This window comes from Silene latifolia, chromosome 10 (assembly GCF_048544455.1).
Source record: "Silene latifolia isolate original U9 population chromosome 10, ASM4854445v1, whole genome shotgun sequence".
Lineage (NCBI taxonomy): Eukaryota > Viridiplantae > Streptophyta > Magnoliopsida > Caryophyllales > Caryophyllaceae > Silene > Silene latifolia.
Window position 1 is genome coordinate 5,664,542 of NC_133535.1, and position 19,240 is coordinate 5,683,781.

A 19,240-nucleotide genomic window follows, 5' to 3' on the forward strand; every position below is an offset into this window, starting at 1 on the left:
AACCCTATCGGGGTGACAGCCGGTGCCTCCTCTTCATCAGGACGCGACGGGGAGCCCCCCGGCGCAGAAGTACTAGGCCCAGCATCAGCAGAAGACATGACAACAAATACTTAACAAATAAAAGTTGAAAAAAAATTGTTTGTTTACCTTGGAAAAGTGTTACGCCGAGTAACGCTTTGAAGACTAGAGAGAAGTTTCGTCGAAGAAAGCTAGAGAGAGGAAATTTTTTTTGAGAAAATGAATTTTTGGTGGCCAAAATCAGGGACTAACTGCTCTATTTATAGAGCAAAACCCATGAAACGGACCAATCAGGGCAAGGCCCATGAAGCGTCAACCAATCAACGCCGAGCCACGTGTCAAGCATGCAGCACAGAATGTCAATCGACGTATCTTCTTCAACACGCTCCTTGACAGAATGTCAATCAACGTATCTTCTTCAACACACTCCTTGGTATCTACTTGCCAAAACGGCCCGCTGTTCAACCAAGCTTGGCAGCACCGGCCGGGGGCAATCAAAAGCAGACGGCACTCTCAAACCTTGGTGTCGGCCAGCGCCTATTTTCTTGTCCACATTGGATGTCCATTACACAACCATGTGGAGGGGGGATATGGTACGACCTGAACAGAACCAAGGGAACAGAACCAAGCCGATGGAGAAGTTCAACATGCGCAGAATATACGCTCAACACTCATCGAAGATCCATACCACGGCATTGACTACGCTGGGGGCAAATTGATGGGGCATATTCTGCACCCGCTGACCGAGTCAACATATTGAGCAAGGTCAAAGCCAAAAGACAACAAGTCAACATATTAGACAAATTTAACCGACGCAGCTGTCATCGGCTGTCACTGGGTCTCGGCTAGGCAGCAACCGGCCAAATGGAGACATATCCGCGTACTCATATCCAAGACCCCTCGGCATGGAGTCAACCAGGCCAGCCGGCTTGCCATGGGTCCCTCGGCCGAGGGTAGAACAGTCTTTTCCACCTGCTCTGCCACTTGGCCACTACGTGACAAAAGGTGAAAGTCTATAAATACTCCACTTTTCTCAACGAGAAAAGGATCCGAAATATAACCTAAACATCTCACAATCTGGTATAAACTCCCTTATCTCTCTACAATATACTTTGCCAAGTAACACACAACTTAATCCCTTTAAGTTTACTGACTTGAGCGTCGGAGTGAGTACGCTCGGTACCAAGCCGAGCCCTCAGTTTGTTCATTGTTTCAGGAGAGGCCGAAAGGAAGAGCCAAGCAAAGTCATCATTCAACAAAGCTCACGTGGTAACAACACTGCTCCGTAATTATACCCGGAACAAAAATAAGTTTCAATAAATTAAAAAATTAAAATAAAACGAACTATCCCCGAACGGGGTTTATTAGTAATTATTAATTATTTTTTTACGAAAATAAAACAAGACGGAAAAAATATAAGGGGGGGGGGGTGTGAGAGAGGGGTAGTTTTGGAAGTTCATTAAAATTGTCGACGACCTTTAGCAGGCAAGTTTTAGTTTGGGCTTAAGATGTACAGCAAATGAACCCAATAATAGGTACATTATCGAGTTAGCACGGTTCTTTTGGACTTAATTTCAGCTTAGTTGAGCTCAATTCAGTTCAACTTTATTCAGTTCAGTTCAGTTTTTCTTTCCACAAATTAACTCTTACCTCAATTTGGTTCAACAAGTTGGAATGGAATGGAATGGAGTTTGATAGTAGGGTGGTATGGATATCTAAATCCATACTTGCCTAATCTTGTTTGGTTCACCACAAATTATAAAAGGGGGGAATGAAGTTTGAATCCATGGGGGGAGTGTGTGTATGGAATTCCAAGGGTTTAGGGTGGAGTTAGAATCCATTGGGTATCTAACTCCATTCCAAATCACCCCAACCAAACAATGGAATGTATCAAATCCATTCCATTCCAATATACCCAACCAAACACCCCTTAAGTTCTGTTCTGGTTTCAGTACAAAAGAACAGGGCTTTACTCCGACACAATTATGACAGCTAGTTCAAAAAAATGGGTTAGTCGTGTTGTAAAACCTCGATTCCAACACGATCTGATTAAATATCGTATGTTATTTTTATCATTCCGCCTACGTAAACCAGTTAACGGACGCGAGTGATACTGCACCCGCTTGAAACCGATCCGTTGACATTCCTATACGGCTATACGTAAATGAGTAACAACTAACAACGTACGGAGTATCAACTATCAAGGCCCTGATCTTTTGGACATAATTTCTGATTTCCAGCTCATTTTAATTTAGTTAAGTTATATTCAATTCAGTTCACTTCAACTCATCTCTTCACAAATTAACTTTTACATCAATTTAGTTCAGTTCCAGTAAGTTTAGTTTAGTTCAGCTTAATTCAACTCTTTTCTTTAAACCGGAAAAAAAAGGCCTAAGTCTAGCATGCCAATTTCATATTCGTATCGTATTTTCGAATCGGACCAATTATGGCCAACTCCTATGTTGACGTTGCCAATGATGGGCTGAATAAAATAATGTTCTCTTCCAAAAAAAAAATGATGGGCTGAATAAACCGTGATTAGGTAGTTGAACCACTCCCCCCAAAAATCCCGCGTCATCCACTCCTCCAAAGTTTGACTATAGATTCTCTACCGCGCACCCTCAGTAAACTCCACCCAATTCACTCCCATGGAATCTGAACCGCTCACTCTACTCCTCGCCGGAAAATCAACGGCCGAGATTGAACTTGCTTCATCTCTTCTCTCCAATAACTCCCTCAAACTCTCTGATCACGCTAACCTTCTCCTTCACCTTCACTCCGATGACGATACAACCGATGAAACGCCGTCGTTTGATGTCAACTCTTACTTCAATTCTCTCTCCGCGTCGCGTTTCGGTCGATTTCTCCTCTGGTCTTCTCGATTGCCTTCTACGCACGACGTCGTTTCTCAGTTCGTTCTCTTCTCCTTTTTCGAATTATTAATTTAGTTTACTCCCTCCGTTTTAATCATTTGTTTACGTTTGATTAAAATAGTCATTGCAGCTAAACAAATGAATGAGACGAGTATAAATTAGTCTCAGTTTGTTTAAGTAGAGTTAGACACTAGACCTCAAGCATGATGCATAGTTATTTTATCTATTCCGTGTTATCGGTTCTAATCATTTGTTCAAAGTTGATTAAACTATTGCTCAGAAAGAATAAAAAGTTACGTAAATGAATCGCTTACAATTAATATAAATAGAAATTGTTAAACAAATGTTAAACTTGGAATTAAATTACAATCATAATGCATAGTTATTTTTTATATTGGTGTATTTACAAGTTTTTCGGTCTTAATCATTTGTTTAATTTTGATTAAATGTTGCTTACAAAAATAAAAAAGTTAAATAAATGTGTTGCTTTCAAATAATAAGAATGTTAAATAAATGATTGAGACGGAGAAGATAGTTTTTAGTGAGCTATAACCTGTAAATCTTACCCGAATTTTTTGAAATATTTGAGCAGAAATTTCGGCGAGCTTCCTATAGGAGCAGTCTGTGTGGCCGATGTTCAATTTAAAGGACGAGGTTTGAGCTCCGAATTAGCTCTAGTTAATTGTTTTGAACTTTTTAAGTGTTATGTTGTATTGTTTGTTTCTAATTTCGTTAGAGTGGATTTTGCTAGTTTGAATTCAGTTAATTATATTTCATAGTCAATAATCTTAGTTATGATCAAACAAGTTGCCAAAACTATAAAACCGACAAGAGGAACGATATTTTAAACAATGTCTACAATTAGCTTGTCGAAATAGATTGATGATTGAGATGTAACTTAAAATGATGATGTGAGTGTTTGGTAGTGTATGCGCGGTTTTAAATATTGTTCATGACATATTGACACCGAATATGACCAAGTTATCAATGTTTTGGAGGTTACACTGACCATTTTTGAGGCGCTTGAGATTAGATTGGGATGACTTAATACCATGGTTGTATGTCAATGTGTAGGACGGTCAACAAATGTTTGGGAATCTCCGCGAGGTTGTCTTATGTTTTCATATACAATAGAGATGGAGGATGGCCGAATAGTGCCTTTGGTACAATATGTAGCTTCACTTGCTTTTACAGAGGCGATAAAAGATATATGCTCTAAAAATGTAAGGCTCAAGTTCATCTTTGCTTCGTTGAATAATTTCTTTTTGCATATGCTAATATGCTTTTGTGAGGCACTGGGGTAATGTTGTGTTCTTGTGTCGTGCTGTATGCTAATATGCTTTTGTCCGGAATCTTTTTTTCTTTCTGAAATTGCTAAAAGTCATGCTATTATAACTAAAATGAGAAGTGTTGCCTGAGGTTCTTCCATTACCTAGTGAATACCGTGTATTCCATTACAATTTGCTTTCACGCATCTAGTTCATGTGATCAGTATAATTTATTTATGAGACTAAGGGCTATCCTGGTGATTCTGGGACCTCGACTGTGGGAGTTAGATTGCCAGTAGATTAAGTTCTCCTTCAATAAATTGGTTAGTGATGAGCTGATTTCTTCATTAAGCATTGAGTGAAATGGGTTTGTTCTACGGATTTCCAGAATCTAGTAGATTTGTAGCATCTTATTCAAATATGCACTCAGATCTCAGTGGCATAATTGGCCTTTCATGTGGCCGTTAGGCCGTTACACTACAGCATTCCGATAATCACGTGGATCGGTGTAAGTAAGAGACAGCTTGTCACACCTATTAATCATATTACTTAGTAATGGTTACTAGTTCCTTTCCCAATATTGACACTTAACAAGCCCTGATAACGTAGAAGTTCAATACATTTGTGATCTACTTTCTACCTCTACGACTATGCAGCTCCAATTATGCTTAAGACTGTTTGTGATGCTGATAACAGTCCTTTTAGCCTCTTAGGCATCTACAGAGTATTTAATATATGGCACGTGATTTGCAGGGCTTGCCTCAGCTGGAGGTGAAAATAAAGTGGCCGAATGACCTTTATCTGAATGGCCTTAAAGTTGGTGGCATTTTGTGCACCTCGACTTATAGAGCAAAGAAATTCAATATTAGTGTGGGTAAAGACCATTATCTGCAATCCTTCACTTCCAAATTTGATTTTCCTTCGTGTGCTTCTCATTTCATCCGAACATCCTACATTACATGAAAAGTTTAATCCTTATATGTGCCTTGACATTTGATTTTCAGGCATAGGTGTCAATGTAGATAACAGACAACCAACAACTTGCTTGAATGAAAGGTTACAAGAATTAACCTCAAATGCTTTCCAACTGCGCAGAGAAGACATTTTAGGTTCCTTCTTTGAAAAGTTTGAGACATTTTTTCAGAAATTGATAACCCAAGGTAATTCATGGTTAACCTTTCCTTTTTATACTTTTTGTTATCGTCTACGATTTTTAGCCCCCTCCATGGATAAATGAAATCTTATACGGAGTATACAAGTTTGTTGTACCTTTTGACAACAAAATCATGTTACAGAGTTGTATTATGATCAGCTTTATGAGTTTATTCTCATTCGGACAAAGTTTAGTTCTGCAAATGCTAACAATCTCTTCACTGAATAACGTGGATTATGTTCATGGCTTTGCAGGTTTCCACCCAATGGAGGAACTTTACTACCAGACATGGTTACATAGGTAAGAAATGGGTTTAATGTTTTGCCTTGCCTACAACATCTTAATTTTTAAATATAAAAGTTCTTTTGTTACTTTCAGAATGCTTGGTGGTTTGTCTTTTCTGGTTTTTCTCGCAATATTAAAATTGTTGGTATATGATATGACCTATGATGTATGGTGTTAAATATGAGAACACCCAGGGTAAGATTTTCCCGTTTAGATAAAATCGATCATAAATGAGGAAGTAGTTCTTTTTTTCTTTTTTCAACTCAGCACTAATGGTGGCTCACTAGGTAGTAGCCATGAGGAGATTGAGGACATAAAAAAGCCTTGTATCTTCATGGAGTGCTTATGATAGATTGATAGGAGCATTTAGATGATTTCGTTCTAATTATAATGCTGTAGCCTTTTTGTTTATTTAAAATACTCCATATTCAGTCTATTGGAAACAGACCGTCCGTCTGGCATTCTTGCAAAAGTTTGAATCATTTTACTGCTATACCAACTTTAAGACTGCTTCCATTTGAATCACTACTGATTCATGATGTTGACCGTGTAAAACCTTAACCGATGTCAATATGCCAGGAACCATTTAATATGGTACTTTTTTTAGGTTTGCTTGAAGTTTATTTACTCTCTTATAGCCTTTGTTGCCTTGTTTCTCAACTTGATTTCATTCTGCCTTATGCCTGCAGTGGACAAAGAGTTATTATACAGGATACTTGTGACGGACAGACTATTGATAGTGTTGTTACTATTCAGGTAATATATCAAGGCGAAGGATAAATAGGTTTTGTTCAGTAACCATATGACTTCATAATATGAGTTACATTCGATAATAAATTGCTTATTTGCAATAGTCAATTAACCATGGTTGGACTACAACCTAATCACTTTATTCTGCTCCGTGCTTGTGTGTAATCGTATTCACTACAATTCCACATTTGCTAAGTTAGGTAGTTGAATTCCCAAGATCCGACCTACTTACGAATCATGATTGGATATGGAATAACTAATACTCCCGTACTTTACTTCCATGCAGGGACTGACTTCCACGGGATATTTAATGGCACTTGGAGATGACGGTCAAATGTGTGAGCTTCACCCTGATGGCAATAGGTATTTAATTATTTGTTTACTACTTTCTTTGATAGGTTACTATATTCCTCGTTTTCATCTGAAAAATGCTCCCTCTAGGCTCTAGCCTATTTACCTTGTCTCCCTTTGAATTTGGAAGTCGGATTTGACGATGACTTTCTCAGGATATACAATAGTTAATATGCCAATAGTTGTTTTGATAAATCAATCTTGACAATTTTGTCGTACCTTAAACATATATTTGAAGAGATTAATTGTCAATGACAGTTTATCATCAAAGTTAAAAAAAGACTAATATGGTATGGAGGTATTACTTGGTAATTGGTATCGAGAAGTTGCTCTGTCTAATTTTGGTGATATTGTTACCAGAAGAATTTACAAGCATATAGCCTCGGCCCTCGGGTCACTTATCTGTTTTTTTTTTTTTTTTTTTTTTTTTGACAACGATTTTCTACTATCTCCTTTGAAGTCGTGTTTGGTTTTCCCCTTAGCATTTATTTAATATAAAATACTCATACTCTTGAAACCTGTTAACATCGAGCTGCCCTTTCTAGATTGTGGCTCCTTTTACACGAAAAAATTGCCAAAAACTAGAGCTACAAAACATCTTGAAATTCACAAAAAGCTGCAATAACTCCGAATCCCTTACTGATTATTCAAGTTATTCCTAACTTCTGTAAATGTTTAGCATACAGTAGAGCTGCATTCCGTTAACTGCTGTCGACTGTCAATTGATGCTGTTTATATTCTTCTGCTTGACAGCCTTGACTTCTTCAAAGGACTAGTCAGACATAAGTTAAGTTGAAGATTTCGGTACATTCTATGATCTAGAAGCTGATCATACAACCATACCGTCATTTTATTTCCCTTTTCTTTCCTTGAAAGCTACTCCCTCTGTCTCGGTCATTTATTGTCCATTGGTCCACTTGTCATTTAGTAACTGACCCCTTCTTCTTTCCTTGGTTTTTATGCTAAAACCAAAGAACAACAATTGACCAGGACGGAGGGAGTACGTCTTTTGTGAGGTCTTTCCTTGTTTATTGTACCGGAAAGTGTAAACGACACAATGATGTTCCACTTTTATCAGATCTCGAGAAAGACCAAAACCACCGGAATAAAGCAAACGCCTAAACCACAGTTTGCATTTGACTTTAGGGTGTTTGGATTGAGGAATTTTAGAGGGAAAAGAAAGGGAGGGAGATTTGGAGGGATCTATTTTCCCTCCTCCAAAGCAAATCAAAATCTCTCCACAAGAGGCAAGATTTGGAAGGAAATTGTATCCAAACACTCACATCCCATTTGCCCTCCCCTTCCCTTACCTCCCTTTCTCTTCCCTCCTTCCCCCTCACCTCCCTTTCCCTCCACTTTTGCTATCCAAACACGAGAAATTTATTGTTTGGAGGGGAGGGAATTGGAAGCATGAGAAATTTATTGTTTGGTTAGCAAAATGAATGTAGAGGGAAGTGGAGGGGAGGGAAAATGAATCCCTCCATTTCCCTCCTACAAGGCAAATTATTTCCCCACCAATATAAGCAAGATTTGGAGGGAAAATCACATCCTCCATTCCTTTTCCTTCCCTCCTCTCCCCTCCGCTCCCCTCCAAATCACTCAATCCAAACACAGGAAAAGAAAAGGAGGGAGAGTAGGGGATTTAAAATCCCTTGTTTGGATAGCAATTAAGGATGAAGGGAAATAAAGGGAGAGAGATTTGGAGGGATCTATTTTTCCTTTTTCAAGGCAAATCAAAATCTTTCCACAATAGATAAGATTTCCGGTCATTTTTGGGTTGCTTGTCTATGTCGAGTTCTGGTCTTAAGCTAACCTCTTCTAGTTGTCATTACTGATGCTTCTCGCTTGACACATGTATCTCCACACATTACTTTTGCGGTTCTGTCTTAAATAGCAGCAGCCAAGCCGCTACTTTTAAAACACAAATCATACACGAGAAATCTGAAACGAACAGACACCTATTTTGTTCCCCACAATACACGCTTCAAAAATGTGTCATCCCATCATATTAATGTTCTTTGTTTAGGTTTGCTTCTGGATTCTGGTTAACTTTTCGTGTTTCGAACTTTCTATGCCAACTTATTCCAGATGCCATTCCATACGTTACGCGCTAGACTAATGTACTATGTTATCAAACTAGTACTTGTCTAAAGCAGCGATATACAAACATATTGTAAAACATATCGATTTAATAACTTCTTTGATATTTTCAATTTTAAGTTTTTTACTTTAATTTTTACAAGAATATATTTGTCTAATTTTTTTTAATATTATACTGTACTTCATTCATTCAACTTTTATTTTCCCACTACAATAAAATACTTTTCGCATATACTCCCTCCAATTCACAATAAACCTTCCATTTCATTTTAACACAAAAATTAAGGAAACACACTACCCCACCATATAATTAAATTTGGATCACACAAATACATTACCCCACTATACAATTAAATTTAGACCACACAAACACTTACCAAAAAAGGAAATAGGGAGGTTATTGTGAATAACCGAAAAAGGAAATAGGGAGGTTTATTGTGAATTGGAGAGAGTGTGTATTTTGTAATACTCTATATACTAAAAGAATAGGAAAAGTTTCAAGTTTTCCCACCTAATTCACATTTACTATTTTGATAAAATCTCTTATTTACTTTCTTATTTTATATAATCCCTTATTTAAAATTTCTCTCTAGTTTTTTGTGATAAAAAATTCGTTTTTTGTATGCTAAATCGCAACTAAAAGATATGTTAATAAAAAATTTATAAAAAAATTCATTAATTTTATTTAAAAATATATATACAATAGTTCAATTTTTTTTTTCCTAAAAATAAAAATTCTATAAATACCACGCATTTATTACGCGGAATCTAAACTAGTACATATATCAACTACCGAGAACATTATTCCGTAGTCCATACTCCATAGCAGCCAAGCCACTAGTTGTAAAAAATCATCAATCTCAATTTGACTACTCTCAAGTTCTCAATAATCTGAAAGGAACATATACCTATTTACCAAAGAAATTAAATTATACTCCCTATATTCCAATAATTACTCTTTCTTAATACAGTCTTAATTTTAGAACAATATCCTCATTTTATAATAAAAAGTAACTATTTAATTATGTAATATTATAATTAAAATTGTCAATTTTTATCAATAAACTGATGGTAACTTTTATCAGAAAAAATTCACAATAAATCTTAATTTCAGATAAATTCAGCTGTCTGAAATGAGATTTTGCGATATTCCAAATATATTCCAAACCGCCAAATTTGATCATAATAATCAACCAAATATTCCCTCCCTCTCCACAAATCTCTCCCCTCTTAAATCCCACACCACAATTAAATTAAAAAATCCAATTAATTCCCAAAACTCAAAAACAAAACCAAAATCAAACACAATCACCAAAACGATGCGTTTCACCACCTAAATTCCATAATTCCATGCATCCATCATTCTGCTGCACAACAATGCAACACGCACACACCTTCAACGCGCGTTCCTCTTACGCATATCAATCCAACGGCCATGATCTAATCTCAACCGTTGATCAACGGGAGGTGAAAATCAACGACTTAGTAGGGAGTGGAATTTGCGGTGTGTTACATAAATGGGTTAATTACGGTAAAGGTTGGAGACCACGGTGGTTTATTTTACAAGACGGTGTCGTTTCGTATTATAAAATTCATGGTCCTGATAAAATTACCGTTAGTTCGGAATCGGAAATTGGTTTTAAGGTTATTGGTGATGATTCTTTTCGGAGGATTAATCGTCGTAGAAAATCATGGGATTCGGCTTCTCAACGACGTCGTAAAGCCGTCGGTGAAATTCACCTTAAGGTTAATTTTTAATTTTTGTTTTTTTTTTTTGATTAATTTTTTTGTGTTTTAATTTATCGAGCTGGAGAAATTCTTAGGTTCGTTATGCGTCAATTTGTTAGGTCGTATGATGACGTGGTAGAGAAACCTGTTCTTATTTATTTTGCCTAGGTTCGATAAATTTGTTAGGTAATGAGAAACTTTTTATTTATTTTTGCTTCGGGTTTAGGTTCGGTATTTGTTACCCCGTAGGAGAACGTAATTTGTTAGGATGGCTTATGACATGGCAGACTTGCCGGTCCACTTAGGGTTGTTAATAAGCCGATCTCAGCTTGAGCCTGGGTGGGCTCGGTCTCAACTCTTTGAACTCGAGCTTGGCTCGAAACTCGTGGAGCCTAAAAAATTGAAGCTCGAGCGGCTCGTGTTCGAATCGAGTTCGTTTTGTCACAATATTATTATTATTATTATTATTATTATTATTATTATCACTTCCTCGTTTTTTGGATCTAATTAAGTATAAATATTTTTAAAAAAACAAATAAGATTATAAAATACCAAAAAATATAATATACTTATAAATGTCTAAATAACATATAATTTCAAATAAAATTAATATTACCGTATAAAAATTATACAAAAAAAATTATAAACGAGCCAAAACGAGCTTCCGAGCCGAGCCTTAGTGCTCGTATTTAGCCAAGCTCGGTTTGACAAAGCACGAGCCGAGCTTTGACCAAATATCGATATTTGTTAATTTGTTAGGTTGTATGATGACGTGGTAGTTACACTTTAACCTTATTTAACAAATTATTTTTTAGGTTTGTTATTTGTTAATTAATTTGTTAGGTTGTATAGTGACGTGGTAGGTTTACGTTACAATTTTTGTAGATTTGCTAGTTAGTTAGGAAAATGAGTGATATCATGAGTCAGTTATTTGTTATGGACAGCTCGATTTGGTGTTGATCAATTTGAGTATTTCAGCTTATTTTCGTAATTATATTGTAATCATTAAACTCGCCATGAAATTTCATCATCCAGTTGTGCTACATTCATTTGAGATATTGAATCTGAGCTTCACTTCCAAGCTGTTGGTTAGCCGTGCCCATAGATAAGTCCTTAGACGAGAACTGATCTGAATCCAAATTAGCATTATGAGAATAGGAGGTAGTCTTTGAAGGTTTTTACAAACCACCGTAGACGATAAGTCACGTGAAAAATTGTCTATTGATATACTATTGTGAAACTATTCACAAAATAACCACCTAATATTTGTTAGAGGCATTAGAGTGGTTTTACATTGTAAGGTTGCTTTACGAAATAATTTGAGTTAAGCCAGACGAGACTCCTACTTTTCCATCTAATGGGAGACTCTCTTGAGTGTCTTGACTCTTATGAAGTTCCTTCTTCACCTCAAGGTCCATTTTGAGATTCTCAAGTCCTCAATAAATGTGGTCTTAGTTTTGATATAGAGATTAGGGTGTCAATTTAAATGAGTGGAATTAATTGTAGATGAGAATATCAGAAGTTAAATTTGTTTACTAGTCAGTTACATACTTAGATTTGCTCGACATTTTGCGCTTCTTTTTATTGCTTAATTCAAAAATGTTTGAAATTGGCTATCAGCCTGGAGTGTTTGCCCGTGTACTCGGGGTAGACTTGGATTTTTTTTTGTGCTAAAAATACTTGGAAATTAGAATCCGATATTGCTGCATTCATGAGGAAAATAAGAGCTAGTTGTCATCCACGCTATTTGTTCCCTGCTAAAATTAGAGCATGAATTGAATATATGTAGGTCTCATCTATCCGTCAGAGTAGGTCAGATGACAAGAGATTCTCGATTTTTTCGGGCACAAAAAGGCTGCACTTAAGAGCTGATACTCGGGAAGACAGAGCAGCATGGATGGATGCACTGCAAGCTGTTAAGGACATGTTCCCTCGCATGCCCAACAGTGAATTGATGGTTCCAGTCGACGACTTTGTCGTGTCAACTGAAAAGTTGAGGCAACGGCTTCTAGAAGAGGGTCTAAGTGAAACAGCTATTCAAGATAGTGAGCAGATTATGAGGAGTGAGTTTACAGCATTGCAAAACCAGCTTCTTTCCCTCAAGCAGAAGCACTGGAGGCTCATCGACACATTGCGTCAGTTAGAGGTACATACAAAGAAAACTACAAACATAATGCAGTTTGATTTTAGCTCGCTATCGAGTATGATTTGCAATTTACTTGTGATAAGTTGATAACTATCAGTTTGTGGTGTGCTGACTTTAACCCGATATACTTGATTTTTTTGTCAGTTTTCGAAGGTTGGCAGTTATCTAGGGCCCACGTCATAGTGTAGTGATTGTGGATTGCTTGCTTTATTTTCCTTCTATTATCTTATGGTAGGGTTGAGTAGTTAGGCCGAAATGGAAGGACAAGCTCATTGTGTATGTTGCAATCGATAGTGCTGTTCTAAGCCTTCTAGTATACTCTACCCTTGCCATTACTATTTTTTTTCCCTTGTTAGTGCCAATCATCTTTCTTTCTTAAGTTAGAAGTTTTGATAATGGATTGACTATTGAGCAAACAACTGTGTTCACTTTTCTTCCTCCACATAGTTTGCAGACAGTTCTTTTACCTTTGCCACCTTTCTATCTTCTGCATTCTATCACCTCTTATCCTTTTTACGTCTTTCTTTGATTCTCTACTGAAGAACGATTTCTATAGCTAATGAGTGCTCCCTTGGGGTCCTCTTTGGGTTTCAGCCATCATTCTGTGGTGCGTTTTGCGTCATGTGAACCTATATTTTTTTAGCAGATTCAATTAATATATTTTATACTCTTTTGTTTGACAAACCTATTCGCCTCTTTAATCTTGATTTACACGCTTTTCTTACTCTTTATTTTATATTTTACACACACACACATACACTTGTTTTGTTTACGGAGTATCATTTATCTTTTTTCCTTTTATTTACCTTTGCCCGTAATGGCGGGGATTTAAACCTAGACCGATTTGGATAATGATTCATGTTAGCCGACCACAACATAGGTTTGAGGCTAAGGCTTCGTCGTTGTTGTCGTCTATTAAATTTTTTGATTACCAGAAAAATGCTATGCATTGTCAATGTTATTCAAATTGTTATTTTTTACTACCGGTTCTTACAGTGGCAATACAGACAGTTATGCTATGTGTGGTATTACTTGGTTAGCACCAATGGGAATGTGTTTACAGGTTCATTCATAGGCTTAAACTATTATTGACTATTTGTAAATAGCCTGCCTATTTGAAAACCTAGCATTACTGGTACTCGTCCACACATCTGATGCCCTTTGTCTCGAACATTTGTTTACCTTTTATATTCTCTGAGGAGTATTTCGCTCAAAGGTAAATAAATGATTGAGACGGAGGGAGTAATATATTTATTTCTTCTTTGCTCAATTTCTAGACAGAAAAGGTTGACTTAGAGAACACTGTCGTTGATGAAAGCCAGAAGTACTCAAAAGAGCAAGGGGTTACTTCCAGGTCAAAGCAAGATAGATCTAGTGGTAAGATACTATGTTTAATGTTTTCAGCTGCTTTAAGCTTTCTAAGTCTGATTTTTTGTTTGATTGTCTCAACTTCTTTCCTCATCGCTTCATGAATGTGTGTATGAGCTAGGAAAAATTAGTTTCAGATCAGGTACTAGTTCTTTACCTCCTTTTTTTGTGCATGAATATACTGATGTATGTTTGGTACATCTTACTGTATTAGCTTTTTTGGGATCAAAGAAAATTTGGCGGTGGAGAGGATATAGTGGAGGCAAAAGATACAAATATATGAATTATGATAGACTGTGATTTGATTTTCTTTTATTATTCGAGATTTATTTTTAGTATTTTTTTCTCTTTGAAGTATTATTTTGCTTATTTTCCCAGTTTTTTTCACTATAATCTTCATTTGTTATGTAAAAAGAAGATGCAGTAGCTGTTTGTGAACTCTTTCATTGTATATCTGCTTTCCTATTGCAGAGGCTAGTCCAAGTGATTCAGATTATGAAAACGATAGGGGTGATGCTGCAGAGGAAGATACAGATGAAGATGAGAATAACTTCTTTGATACACACGATTTCCTCTCCTCACGTTCTTTTAAAAGCAGTGGATCTGATTTGAGGAATTCATCATTCTCCTCCGATGATAGTGGTTCTGGTGATTCTGATGACAATATTGATCCAGCTATTAAAGCTGTTGGATCCACCTTTCCACGTGTAAAACGGCGTAAGAAATTACCTGATCCTAAGGAAAAGGAGAAAGGAGTTAGTCTCTGGGCAATGATAAAAGACAACATAGGAAAAGATCTTTCAAAAGTTTGTCTTCCTGTGTATTTCAACGAACCTATCTCTACCCTTCAGAAGTGCTTTGAAGAATTGGAGTACTCATACCTGCTTGACAGGGCTAACGAATGGGGGAAGCAGGTAATTTCTCAAGGCTTGCTTGAAGTTCACCTAGATTCCTTATTGTGTCCTGGAAACAGCTCCCCACTATGCCTATTTGCACGTCATATTTTGTACTCCCGCCGTACAAAAAAGTGCTTCCCATTTCTCTAATATATGGGAGGAGTATTTTATTGAAATGGGAAGAACATAGGTGTGTGGAGGGAGTACAATAGACTTATAAACACCAATTCCATTCCAAATAGAACCGAGACTCGCTATTCTTTGAACTTGTTATGAAGGAATAATGTAAAATGGCGCACTAAATCTGCAGTAATTTGTTGCTATTCTCAGAATCTCAACGTAATTGTCATTAAGGTCATCTGGAACTAGCCTTTTTTATGTAGGGTAATGGTGCGTACATCCGATCCCCTTTACCTTGCCATATGCAGGAGTCCTTGAGCCACTAGGTAGCATTGTTGTAGAGGACTTATAAACACTATAGATCCTCGGGCCCCATCCCTCTTTCTCGTGTTGGGCGTCTTCTTTTTTTCTGTCTGAGGATTTTCCGTGTTATTATAAAATTTCATTGTGAGCAGCAGTAAAAAATGTGCTGAATGACATGTTCAGTTTGTTAAGCGTAGATTGACTTGCTTTTAGTTTCTGATAATAATGTTGAATTGGTAATTTTTCAGGGTAACAGCCTTATGAGAATGCTTCATGTAGCTGCATTTGCTGTTTCTAGTTATGCATGTACCGAAGGAAGATCCTGTAAGCCATTTAATCCATTACTGGGGGAGACTTATGAAGCCGATTTTCCTGATAAAGGCCTTCGTTTTTTCTCAGAGAAGGTTTTGCCTCTTATCTGAAAGTCTTAGTTGCCAATTGCTCTCAATGAATTGCTCTTGTACTATATTTAGAAAGTGTCTTATGAGAATAGCAGCATAATATGCTGAGGGCTATAGTATAATGACAGCTAGGCACTTTGAATTCTTGCACATTGTTTTAACATGGTAATCGAGTAAAAAATATATATATGATGATTTAATTTTGTCTGTTATTTTGATAGGTAAGTCATCACCCTGTTATTGTTGCCTGTCATTGTGAGGGCACTGGATGGAAATTGTGGGGAGACAGCAACTTGAAAAGCAAATTCTGGGGTCGTTCAATTCAACTTGATCCAGTTGGAATTTTGACCTTGGAGTTTGATGATGGGGAAATCTTTAAGTGGAGTAAGGTAATCTCAAAACATGCAGCTGCCTGATACTTTGAACTGATTTTAGAAGAGTGGCAAAACTCATTTGTTCGAATTTGGTTTATCTTTCAGGTAACGACATCCATATACAACCTTATACTTGGAAAGTTATATTGTGAACACTATGGTACGATGAATATAAAAGGAAATCGGGAATACTCTTGCAAGTTGAAGTTTAAGGAGCAGTCTATTATTGACCGAACTCCTCGGCAGGTATGTGAATACCAAGGCTGCATGATATTTCTTTGAAATTTCAACTTTATCGCTCTGAGTCTTGTAAGGGTTCACTAATTCCACTTCGTTTGATGCTTGAGATATTTTTCACTTTGACCATTCCTGGCAACAAACTAGTGATCAATTGTCCCCGATTAACATTGACCTAACAAAACTCTTGATGGCTTTCCAGGTGCAAGGTACAGTGAAAGATAAAAGTGGGAAGTCGGTGGCAACACTCTTTGGAAAATGGGATGAAAGCGTGCACTATGTAAATGGTGACTGCTTGGGCAAGGGAAAGCAACCCGCCTCTGAAGCTCATTTGTTGTGGAGGAGAAGCAAACCAGCCAAGTTCCCAACCAGATACAACTTATCTAGCTTTGCAATTACGTTAAACGAGCTTACTCCTGAATTAGAGGTGACAAATTTAATTTAATTGTATACTGTTTTTCTCATGGTCACTCGTGTCTCTCTTCCTTATTGTTGCCTGATTTTGGTTTTGGTACATTGAACTTTCAACAAATCTTACACGAGACAGACTCAAATATCAGACCAATCCATAGTCTTCGGTCTTTTGTATTCTTCATTTAATTATAAGGTCAACAAGTAGATTTTTCATGTAAGACCATTTCATTTAATTTCTTGTGTAGAACTTTAGATAGCTAAAATGGTAATGTTGAACGTGGAGAGATCGATTATTTGAAAGCTTTGGTCGTTTAATTTTTTGTTGAATGTGGTTTATGCTGAAGTGTGATCTGGTCTATTGACACTTCAGTTCTTTTTTTTCTTAATTTGATAGGAAAAATTGCCTCCTACTGATTCAAGGCTGAGACCGGACCAGAGATACCTGGAAAATGGGGAGTATGAAAAGGCAAATGCAGAGAAGTTACGGCTAGAACAAAGGCAACGGCAGGTAAGTTACCAACTAGCTTCCATATGGTCGTCTCAAAGTAATATGGAGTATATCGTGTGACAAGTCCGTTTTAAGTTAAAAAATAAAAAAATAAAAAAAATTACCCATTTACCCATTAATTAAAGTGATAAATTGGCCAGTGTTGTGATAATAATAATCAGTCTACAGAATTAGGAAATAGTAAAACACAAAATGAGTGTGTTCTTATTTGCGAGACAAACCCATAATCCATATTACTAACGAGAAATACACAAGTATTTGGGTTGTTCTCACATGTGTGACTGTCCCATAGTCCCATTACAAGACTCACGATTGATTGGGGTGATAATGAGTTAAATCTCTGAATTAGCGGAATCACGTCCTTGATCCATGATCCTAAAAGCCTTCGTATTTAGTTCTTATCGGGGAGGTGGTGAAACATTTGTGCTTACTATTCCAGGCCCGGAAAATGCAAGAAAGTGGATGGAAGCCTCGATGGTTTGCTAAAGATAAACAAACGGATACATACAAGTTTATTGGTGGGTACTGGGAAGCTCGAGAGCAGGGAAAATGGGACGCATGTCCTAACATTTTTGGGCAAGTTCTAGCTGAAATATTGGATTGAGTACATATATATCGACTATCAAGAGACCTATTTGTCGCGCGACATGAAAATTCTTTGTTCAGTACCTAATTCATTTTTGAGTAGGTAGTTAAGAATATACGGAGTATAGTTCTAGTAGGTGATATACTGATATGTATAGCCGTATATAGGAGTATACTAGATAAATTGTAGCTCGGGTTAACTAAAATAAAGGGAAATTACGATGTTATAGTTGTATTCGTTTAGAAAGAAAAAATGGGTTATAGTTGTAAACTTGTAGTTCATTGTAGTAGATCCCTTTCATTTGTACACCTGAGCCAAGTCGGTATTTCAGGAGACTTACTGTACTTATGTATTTGAACGCTGAACGAATTTAGCAAAGATTCATTATAATCCGGAAAAAGACGAGAACGGTATCTTTGAACAGGCAGGTGACACCATTGACAGCACAGTGAAGAGAGCCATCTTAAAAAGGAAGCATGGAATGCCCATCAGTTTTTAACTGTTTTACTTTTCCCAGATTTGAAGTTTGAACCTTTTTAACTCTGTTTTCTCCATGTAATCCTGCCAATATCTTCTACAAATTGATACTTGACTAGTATACGTGGCATATGCCATTATACGCACGAGGAGACTACTCTGTAGTCTGTACCGCGATGTTGACGGTTGCCTAGAGCTGTTTTCGGACTGAACACAATCCCAGGCCTGTTTTGCGGTCCACAACCGCATATAACAAGCGGGTATTTTGAATTTTCATATGGGACTCGCACACGATAGGTGTGATCAAACACGATTTTGTTGTTCATGGCCGTAACACTCGTGTTATGCAAGGTAGAGATGGAAAAGAGCCATGCCGGTTCGTACCTCATGTCGCCGTGTCGGCCGACCGTGCCTGGAGAAGAATTTAGCACGATCCAGGGATGCTCAGGTGTCGCTGGAAATGACGGCCCAGGCACAACCCATGGCGTGTCGTGTCGTGCTGCTTGGGCACCCCCAAGCAATTCCTCCAATTCAGCCTTTTGTTTCTTTGTATTCTGAGAATGCCCAAGCGTGTCATTCCCAGATAATCGTCCCGTGCCTGGGCTAGGCACGATCTTCCTTTTCAAGCTTCAGTCCAAGCACGGCCCCTAACCAGTGAACCAAACGACCCCTTAGTTAACATTTTGTCATTGTGTTTCTTTATTCTCTTCATATAACTTTACCAAATAATTTTTGATAACCAAGGCATTTGTAAATTTGTTATCGGTATCAATCTAAAAGCTTGTAGTCCTTTAGTTTTCGGTTTGTTTCTTGATCATCACTTGCTAACTCGACTAGAATTTGGGTCGATAGTGTTCTAGTATGACCGGAACTTGTACCTTCAA

The 19,240-nt window shown here is 37.2% G+C and overlaps 2 protein-coding genes across 4 annotated transcripts; both read left to right on the top strand.

Annotated features, from left to right (window-relative positions):
* The first annotated feature begins 2,569 nt into the window (after positions 1 to 2,569).
* On the top strand, positions 2,570 to 12,399 carry LOC141604862 (biotin--protein ligase 1, chloroplastic-like). 2 transcript variants are annotated; one of them, XM_074423411.1, is made up of 10 exons: positions 2,570 to 2,929; positions 3,484 to 3,545; positions 3,966 to 4,114; positions 4,913 to 5,033; positions 5,164 to 5,319; positions 5,567 to 5,612; positions 6,287 to 6,353; positions 6,634 to 6,710; positions 7,452 to 7,502; positions 12,316 to 12,399. In XM_074423411.1, exons 1-9 carry the CDS (start codon positions 2,667 to 2,669, stop codon positions 7,492 to 7,494), a joined length of 984 nt encoding a protein of 327 aa, XP_074279512.1. In that variant the 5' UTR covers positions 2,570 to 2,666; the 3' UTR covers positions 7,495 to 7,502; positions 12,316 to 12,399. The 2 variants fall into 2 exon arrangements, with proteins under 2 accessions (XP_074279512.1, XP_074279511.1); XM_074423410.1 differs by lacking the exon at positions 12,316 to 12,399 and having other exon boundaries at positions 7,452 to 7,795.
* On the top strand, positions 9,611 to 18,279 carry LOC141604861 (oxysterol-binding protein-related protein 1C-like). Of its 2 annotated transcripts, XM_074423408.1 has the most exons (10): positions 9,611 to 10,544; positions 12,316 to 12,672; positions 13,950 to 14,049; positions 14,512 to 14,954; positions 15,608 to 15,763; positions 15,982 to 16,149; positions 16,240 to 16,380; positions 16,574 to 16,798; positions 17,180 to 17,293; positions 17,733 to 18,279. In XM_074423408.1, the coding sequence occupies exons 1-10, from the start codon at positions 10,149 to 10,151 to the stop codon at positions 17,895 to 17,897; spliced, it is 2,265 nt and encodes a 754-aa protein (XP_074279509.1). In that variant the 5' UTR covers positions 9,611 to 10,148; the 3' UTR covers positions 17,898 to 18,279. The 2 variants fall into 2 exon arrangements, with proteins under 2 accessions (XP_074279509.1, XP_074279510.1); XM_074423409.1 differs by lacking the exons at positions 9,611 to 10,544; positions 12,316 to 12,672 and adding an exon at positions 12,906 to 13,279.
* The last annotated feature ends 961 nt before the right edge of the window (positions 18,280 to 19,240 follow it).